The 9,788-nt window shown below is 43.2% G+C and overlaps 1 protein-coding gene across 1 annotated transcript in view; it reads left to right on the plus strand.

Moving 5' to 3' along the window:
- Positions 1–6,206, plus strand: part of ETHE1 (ETHE1 persulfide dioxygenase) — a 36,660-nt gene extending 30,454 nt beyond the window's left edge. The window contains exons 6-7 of the mRNA XM_082273118.1: positions 3,673–3,789; positions 6,019–6,206. Of these exons, the coding sequence (XP_082129244.1) occupies positions 3,673–3,789; positions 6,019–6,062 (161 nt within the window). The 3' untranslated portion in view covers positions 6,063–6,206. The remainder of the gene's footprint in view (positions 1–3,672; positions 3,790–6,018) is intronic.
- The last annotated feature ends 3,582 nt before the right edge of the window (positions 6,207–9,788 follow it).

Consider the following 9,788-nt stretch of genomic DNA (forward strand, 5'->3'; position numbering starts at 1 on the left):
ATAGTTCAGAAAACGAGTTTCTGCATCATCAGCTCCATCTAGTGGACAAATGCAGTATATATCTTTCATTGTGATATTTCAGAAAATGAGTTTCTGCATCATCAGCGCCATCTGGTGGACAAATGCAGTATATATCTTTCATTGTGATAGTTCAGAAAACAAGTTTCTGCATCATCAGCTCCATCTAGTGGACAAATGCAGTATATATCTTTCATTGATATTTCAGAAAACGAGTTTCTGCATCATCAGCTCCATCTAGTGGACAAATGCAGTATATATATCTTTCATTGTGATATTTCAGAAAACTAGTTTCTGCATCATCAGCTCCATCTAGTGGACAAATGCAGTATATATATCTTTCATTGTGATAGTTCAGAAAACGAGTTTCTGCATCATCAGCTCCATCTAGTGGACAAATGCAGTATATATCTTTCATTGATATTTCAGAAAACTAGTTTCTGCATCATCAGCTCCATCTAGTGGACAAATGCAGTATATATCTTTCATTGTGATATTTCAGAAAACTAGTTTCTGCATCATCAGCTCCATCTAGTGGACAAATGCAGTATATATCTTTCATTGTGATATTTCAGAAAACTAGTTTCTGCATCATCAGCTCCGTCTAGTGGACAAATGCAGTATATATCTTTCATTGTGATATTTCACAAAACGAGTTTCTGCATCATCAGCTCATCTAGTGGACAAATGCAGTATATATCTTTCATTGTGATAGTTCAGAAAACGAGTTTCTGCATCATCAGCTCCGTCTAGTGGACAAATGCAGTATATATCTTTCATTGTGATATTTCACAAAACGAGTTTCTGCATCATCAGCTCCATCTAGTGGACAAATGCAGTATATATCTTTCATTGTGAAATTTCAGAAAACTAGTTTCTGCATCATCCGCTCCATCTAGTGACTAAAATTCAATATACAGTCCCTTGAAAAAGTATTCACACCCCTTGAAATTTTCCACATTTTGCCATGTTACAACCAAAAACGTAAATGTATTTTATGTGATAGACCAGATTGCCCTGAACACACTGTTCCCACCGTGAAACATGGTGGTGGTGGCAGCATCATGTTGTGGGGATGCTTTTCTTCAGCAGGGACAGGGAAGCTGGCCAGAGTTGATGGGAAGATGGGTGGAGCCAAATACAGGACAATTTTAGAAGAAAATCTGTTAGAGTCTGCAAAAGACTTGAGACTGGGGCGGAGGTTCACCTTCCAGCAGGACAACGACCCTAAACATACAGCCAGAGCTACAATGGAATGGTTTAGATTAAAGCATATTCATGTGTTAGAATGGCCCAGACAAAGTCCAGACCTAAATCCAATTGAGAATCTGTGGCAAGACTTGAAAATTGCTGTTCACAGACGCTCTCCATCCAATCAGACAGAGCTTGAGTTATTTTGCAAAGAAGAATGGGCAAAAATGTCCCTCTCTAGATGTGCAAAGCTGGTAGAGACATCCCCAAAAAGACTCGCAGCTGTAAATGCAGAGAGGCGGTTCTACAAAGTATTGACTCAGGGGGGTGAATACAAATGCAGCCACACTTTTCACATATTTATTTGTAAAAAAAAATTGAAAACCATTTATCATTTTCCTTCTACTTCACAATTATGTGACACTTTGTGTTGGTATATCACATAAAATCCCAATAAAACACATTCACGTTTTTGGCTGTAAACTGACAAAATGTGGAAAATTTCAAGGGCTTTGAATACTTTTTTAGGCTCTAGTTTTCTCAAAGACCTCAAGGAAAAAAATACTGCATTTAGCCACTAGATGGAGCTGACAACACAGAAACTAATCTATTAGGAAAAACATTAGAATATAGCCCCGTACACACGTACCGAATGTCGGCCGAACGATCGGCCGTCTTTTGTCCGGAGCTGTCCTGTCGGTTGAAAAGTGCTAAACACTGCACACGAATTTTGTCGGCCAACAACAACCGACTGCAGAAGTGATGTCATGTGATGGTTAACTTTCCGTGTGTTTTTTCTTTTCTGAGCATGCCCAGTCTTGCTCATCTGCTGTTTGTCGGCCGAATTCTGTACTGACTGGCGAACAATCGGCCGTTCTGGTGTTGGCCAACAAAAATTTTAATGCCTGCACACCAGATTCTGTTCGGCCAAAAAGTCGCAATCGGTTGCCGGAAGCATCATACTAACAAGCCGACAATCGGCCGATCGTTCAGCGGCCGAATATTTACGGCCGACAATCGCTACGTGTGTACGGGGCTTAAGTCTTCATTTTGCATGAAAGTTGCTGCTGTTGGTGCAACAATTGTTTTATTAACCACTTCAGCTCCGGAAGGTTTTACCCCCTTAATGACCAGGCCATTTTTTTGCAATGCGGCACTGCGTTATTTTAACGAAAAATTGTGCGGTCCTGCCCCCCCCCCCCCACAAATAGAGCTTTCTTTTGGTGGTATTTGATCACCTCTGCGGTTTTTAGATTTTGTGCTATAAACAAAAACAAAAAAAAAAAAACAGCGACAATTTTGAAAAAAAACGCCATATTTTTTACTTTCTGCTATAAAACATTCCCAATAAAAAATTTTTTTTAAAAAAAATCTAATTTTTTTTTATCAGTTTAGGCCAATTTGTATCCTGCTACATATTTTTGGTAAAACAAAAAATCCCAAAAAGCGTATTTTAATTGGTTTGCGCAAAAGCTATAGCATTTTACAAACTACGGGATAGATTTTTGGATTTTTTTTTTTTATTTTTTTTGTTTTTATTAGTAAAGGCGACGATCAGCGATTGTTTTTTTTCTTTTGTTTTTTGGCAGACAGATCGGGCCCCTAACTGACATTTTTGACACTTTTTTTGGGGACCAGTGACATTACTACAGTAATCAGTGCTTATGCACTGTTAGTGTATAAATGACACTGGCAGGAAAGGGGTTAACACTGGGGGTGATCAAAAGGGTTAATGTGTACCTAAATGTGCTTGCTCACTGTGTGTGGGGGGGGGGAAGGGTTCTGTGACAGGCACAGAGACATCGAAGTCTCCTGATCTCTCCCTGCCTGTCTGACAGAAGACTCTCCTGCTTTTTATTACATAAGCAGGCGGGTCTTCTGTCAGTTTAAAGCGGAGTTCCACCCAAAAGTGGAACTTCCGCTTTAGGGAGTCCTGACCCCCTGACATACCACATTTGGCATGTCATTTGTTTGGGGGGGGAGCGGGTACCTAGTTTTGACAGGTACCCGCTCCCACTTCCGCTCGGAGCGCCGCGGCGCCCTGAACGGAATTTCTCCTCTCCCCCTCCCTCCCTGCAATCTTCTGGGACACGTCAGAGGTCCCAGAAGATTGCCGGCCAATCACGGCGCGCAGCGCGACTCACGCATGCGCAGTGGGTACCCAGCTGTGAAGCCGCAAACTGTAACAGCCGGGTGCCCACAGCAGTGATGCCGGCGCCGAGGGAGAGGATCGAGGCTTCGGGCGGCCGCATCGCTGGACAGGTGAGTGAATGGCTGGAACTCCGCTTTAAGTGATGATCGCAGGAGGAAGTTGCCGATCGCTGCCGATTTTAGGGAGGAGATTGCTGCAAATGGTTGACCTGTTGACTTTCAGGGAACGGGAGGTTTTATGTCACAATAGATCCATATAAAGAAGCCATCCAATCAGTAGGTAGCTTCTGATTATATTTCTTCCTGTTACAGGTCAGACGGTGACCTCGGTTGCAGAAGAGAAGCGATTGAACCCCCGACTGACCAAGAGCGAGGCTGAATTTGTCAAGATCATGAATAACCTGAACCTGCCCAGACCAGCTCAGATAGGTGAGAGCAAGCTCAGGCAATCGACTCTTCACCTGTACTATAACTGACATACATGATTTATAACACGTAGCACCAACACCTTACACTGTGCTTTATGCACATCATCCCCATCCTCAAGGAACTTACAATGTAACGTCTCTATCTTACATGCGCATATACACTGGTCAGAAAAATCTAAGGAACACTTTGAAAACACATCAGATCTCAATGGGGAAAAATCTCATGCTGGATATCTATACTGGTATGGACTGGGTAATGTGTTAGGATCTATACTGGTATGGACTGGGTAATGTGTTAGGATCTATACTGCTATGGACTGGGTAATGTGTTAGGATCTATACTGGTATGGACTGGGTAATGTGTTAGGATCTATACTGCTATGGACTGGGTAATGTGTTAGGATCTATACTGATTTGGACTGGGTAATGTGTTAGGATCTATACTGGTATGGACTAGGTAATGTGTTGGGATCTATACTGGTATGGACTGGGTAATGTGTTAGGATCCATACTGGTATGGATTGGGTAATGTGTTAGGATCTATACTGGTATGGACTGGGTAATGTGTTAGGATCTATACTGCTATGGACTGGGTAATGTGTTAGGATCTATACTGCTATGGACTGGGTAATGTGTTAGGATCTATACTGGTATGGACTGGTTAATGTGTTAGGATCTATACTGATTTGGACTGGGTAATGTGTTAGGATCTATACTGGTATGGACTAGGTAATGTGTTGGGATCTATACTGGTATGGACTGGGTAATGTGTTAGGATCTATACTGGTATGGACTGGGTAATGTGTTAGGATCTATACTGGTATGGGCTGGGTAATGTGTTAGGATCTATACTGGTATGGACTGGGTAATGTGTTAGGATCTATACTGGTATGGACTGGGTAATGTGTTAGGATCTATACTGGTATGGACTGGTTAATGTGTTAGGGTCTATACTGGTATGGACTGGGTAATGTGTTAGGAATAAAAGGATGTCACATAATTTGATAGAAATTAAAACTATCACCCTACAGAGGGCTGAATTCAAAGACACCCCAAAAATCAGAGTGAAAAAATGAGGCAGCAGGCTATTCCATTTAGCTGAAATTTTATTGCAGCAACTCAGAATGGTCCTCAGTAGTTTGTACGGCCCCCATGTGCTTGTATGCATGCCTGACAACATTAGGACATGCTCCTAATGAGACGACGGATGGTGTCCTGTGGTTTTCCTCCCAGATCTGGACCAGGGCACCACTGAGCTCCTGAACAGACTGAGATGCAACCTGGTGGCATCGGATGGACCAAAACATAATGTCCCTGAGGTGTTCTATTGGATTTAGTTCAGGCGAGCGTGGGGGGGCTATTCAATGGTATCAATTCCTTCATCCTCCAGGAACTGGCTACATACTCTCACCACATGAGGTCGGGCATTGTAGTGCACCAGGAGGAACCCAGGACCCACTGCACCAGTGTAGGGCCTGACAATGGGTCCAAGGATTTCATCCTGATACCTAATGGCAGTCAGGGTGTCATTGTCTAGCCTGTAGAGGTCTGTGTGTCCCTCCCATGGATATGTTTCTCCAGGCCATCACTGACCCACCACCAAACCAGTCATGTTGATCGATGTTACAGGCAGCATAACGTTCTCAATGGCTTCTCCAGACCCTTTCACATCTGGCACATGTGCTCAGGGTGAACCTGCTCTCATCTGTGAAAAGCAGAGGGCGCCAGTATATGAGGCTAAGAAAAAAAAAAAAAAAAAAAAAAAATATATATATATATATATATATATATATATATATATATATATATATATATATATATATATATATATATATATATATATATAGCTAGAATCTTACAGAAATTCAGACGTGTGAAGACTGAGACTCAACTCAGTAATGGCTTAATTAAATATTCCCAAATCAAGCAACTTGGTGAATGTGTGAAGTAGTAGTAGTAGTAGTAGTAGTAGTAGTAGTAGCAGCCATAATTGCCACCTGGCAGATTAATTTTTCTTTGGCTATTGTGCTAAGGAGGTGCTGTATTGTAGTAACACTTGTTAACCACAAGGTGGCATGATGGGATTACTTGCTAAGCTTTAGCAGTCTGTTAGAGAAAACTCAAAAATGTAATTTTTATACATGGCTGATTATTCCGGAAATTCCTCTGAACTTTACTTTTCATTGTATGCACTTTTTTTTTTTATCATATGCTCCTTTTTTTTACCTAGATGTTGCCGTCCCAGCCAATCTAAAATGCGGCATCCAGGATTAAGGACGTCAGAGATTGGAGGATGAGCCGGCCAATGCAATTCATCGTGGTGTCTTTTTTTTTTTTATTGAATGTTCTTCTATGATTTGGTGGATTTAAAAAAAAAAAAAAAAGATAAACAAAGCGTTGTCACTCTGCTTTTACTGTGACTTCTTCGCACCTGGAGAAAAAATTGAGAATACTTTTTTCTCTAATACCTCATTTTTGATTGATACTTTCATAGCTGAACCATTTTTGTATATATTTGTAAATTATCGTCTTCTTCCAGTAAAGGGGATATATACCATTTTCTGTGTCATTGTTTGTTTTCATTATAATTCTTCCTGGGTCATTAGAGTAGATTTTTTTTTTTTCTTTCTTTTTTTTTTCAAAAGAATGCGTGCGTAAATTATTTACAGGATGTCCCAAAAGTTTGGTTTCATGGGTCAAAAAAAAAAAAAAAAAAAAAAATATATATATATATATATATATATATATATGCCACTTATACAGCATACGTTATATATAAATATGCCACTTATACATATATATATATATATATATATATATACTGGATAGTTTCTTTTTTCTCTGTAAACACGAGAGATGGTTGTGCACGAAAATCCCAGTAGATCAGCAGTTTTTGAAATACTCAGACCAGCCCACCAACAACCAAGCAACGATCAAAGTCCCTCCGTTGTGACGTGACGCTACTCGTATATCAAGACATCGCTTGTTTATCAGGTCAACATTTATAAAAAAATTTTTTGCTTGTCTTGCAAAACGCTCTCAAACCACGTTACTCTCAGTCCAAGGTTTTACTATAATTTGCGTTTATAAGTGGGTTGGGGTCATTTATTCTATAACCAACCCCCCCCCAGGCCAGGGTATGAAGCTGTATCTGTGAAGAAGAGACGGTAGTCCCTCTGTGAGTTCCATGGTGACAACTGGACAGTTAGAATAGAAGAATCCGCTCCGTCTACAGGAACAGCTGGCTGAGTTCCTGACCTCCTCTGTCATCATCTCAGGAACATGCAACACTTCTTCCCACCAGCCTTCCTGATTTAGCATCATGACATCAATGGGACGCTGAGATCGTCTTCCATGACCGACCGCATAAACATAAAGCTGATCTCCGGGATAAACAAATATTGTCTGTATACATTCATCATCTGTATTCTTCTTTGAATCTCGGTGTGTTTCGTTTTTTTTCTTCCAAGATCTGTGCAGTAATCCAATGTGAGACTTTTCCTATAATAAAGACCGCCCACTGCTGCTCTCTCTCCTTGCGCAGGGGGATTGGTCTTGTCTCCGCCCCCTCCTGTCATCTTTTTTATAGGCAGCCTGTAGGGGGTGGAGTCTGCTGGGCTATTCATCTACAGTGGGCTAATGCTCCATAACTGCAAGCTAAGCATTTGGCTATTGGTTGTGATGCGGCCCCCATTGACTTGAATAAGCAAGTTTGGCAGGTGGGTGCCACATCTCAACTCGACATGCCAAGCTAAATTTGCAGTGATGCAAAATTATAGCAGACGTGGCAGGTGAACAGTGTCTTTGGGCTGAATTTTAGGCTTTAGATGGGCGGCCAGGAGTGGTAAAACCATGGCTTTTCCACCCGTCTTTACTGCCCACACACACACTGGGACAGAAGACCCGTCACGGCTTTAGATGGGCAGCCAGGAGTGGTAAAACCATGGCTTATCCACCTGTTTTTACTGCCCCCACACACACACTGGGACGGGAGACCCGGGCAGAGCCGCAGACAGGGGCAGACTGGCAAATTTTGTACAAACCAGAGGCCCATGGTGCAGCAACTTGGCCCCCCTTCCAATCGCCCTCTTCCTGTCCTCCTCCTGACCCCCATTTCAGGCTAAAGCTCTGCTCCAGGTACTCTCTACTCACTGGCTGAATGCAGGTTCCCAACCTGGCCAGCAGGGGGCAGTTGGGGGGAGCTGGGACAGCTTGGTTGGGGCTGGCCAGGGTAGGGGAGTCTCCATTGAGGAATGGAACCGGCCTCTGCTCAGACACAGTTTACACCATCCATGCTGGGGAGGGAGGCCTGCGCTCTGTCCTTGTCTTCAACCCACACTTAGTATGTCAGTGGTGGGGACTTTTTACTTCTATTCACCAGGAATCCTTTAGGAATGTCTGTGGCAGAAGCAGTGCAGCCTTTTTACAGGACATCAGAGTGGCCCAATCAGTGCCCATCAGATGCCAATCAGTGCCCATAACAGATGCCAATCAGTGCCCATCATTGCTACCTATTAGTGTCACCCATCAGTGCCCATCATTGCTACCTATTAGTGTCACCCATCAGTGCCCATCAGTGCTGTCTATCAGTGCCGCCTATTTGTGCCTTCTCATCAGTGCCCATCAGTGCCATCTCATTAGTGCCCATCAGTGAAGGAGAAAATTTACTTATTTACAAAATTTTATAACAGAAACGAAAAAGAAATTTTTTTTCTCAAAAAGGTCGGTCTTTTTTAAATTTGTTTATCAAAAAAAAGAAATAAAAACCCCAGTGGTGATCAAATACCACCAAAAGAAAGCTCTATTTGTGGGGGGAAAAAAATTATAAAAATGTAATATACGTACAGTGTAGCATGACCGCGCAGTTGTCATTCAAAGTGTGACAGCGCTGAAAATTGGCCTGGGCAGGAAGGGGGTAAAAGTGTCCGGTATTGAAGTGGTAAAGGGATTGTCAAATCTCAAGGTTTTTCACCTTAGTGCATTAAGATGAAAAACCTTTTTTGTTGCAGCTGCCCCCAGAGCACCCCCCCCCCCCTTTTCTTACCTGAGCCCGATCCGTTCCAGCGATGTCACAAGCCCAGCAGCTCTAGCTGCTGTCTCTGTCCTCATTGGATAGATTAACAGCAGCAGGAGCCAATGTCAATCAAATCCAGTGACACGGGAGTGAGGGGTGGGGCCGCGTCCCGCTGTCTGTGTCAATGGATGCAGCAGCAGGACTCGGGAGCGCACCCACATGGGTGCCCCCATGGAAAGGAGCTCTATGTGGGGGCATCCGATGAAGGAGAGAAGCCAGGAGCGCTGAAGGGGCACCCTAGAAGAGGAGGTTCTGGGCTGCTCTGTGCAAAACCCTTGCACAGAGCGGGTAAGTATAACATGTTTGTTATTTTTATATAAAGAAAAATCTGAACCTTTACAACCCCTTTAACCACTTAAAGCGGTTGTAAACCCAGGAAAAAAAAAAACCTGCAAGACAAAGGCATAATGAGCTAGTATGCATCGCATACTAGCTCATTATGAATTACTTACCTTAGAACGAAGCCCCAACACGGACCCCCGGACATCGCTGCGGGCGCTGACATGATCCCACAGCGTCTCTTCCGGGTTCGGCGGCTCCGGCGCTGTGATTGGCCGGAGCCGCTATGACGTCACTCCCGCGCATGCGCGCGGGAGCGATTTTCCGGCAAGCTGCCGGTAAGGGAAGCTGAAGGTCCGCCGGACCTTCAGAGCGCATGCGCCGCTCGTGCGAGCGGCTGCATGCACTGCAAATATCTCCTAAACCGTGCCGGTTTAGGAGATATTAATTGTACCTACAGGTAAGCCTTATCATAGGCTTACCTGTAGATAAAAGTTAAAAAAATCGTGATACTACCACTTTAAGCCCCGGATGATTTTACCCCCTTCCTGACCAGGGCCTACTTTGCGATTCGGCACTGCGTGACTTTAACGGACAAACCGCTGTACCTAAACGAAATTGACATCCTTTTTTTCCCACAAACAGAG

The sequence above is a fragment of the Pelophylax lessonae genome, assembly GCF_965119305.1.
Source record: "Pelophylax lessonae genome assembly, chromosome: 12".
Lineage (NCBI taxonomy): Eukaryota > Metazoa > Chordata > Amphibia > Anura > Ranidae > Pelophylax > Pelophylax lessonae.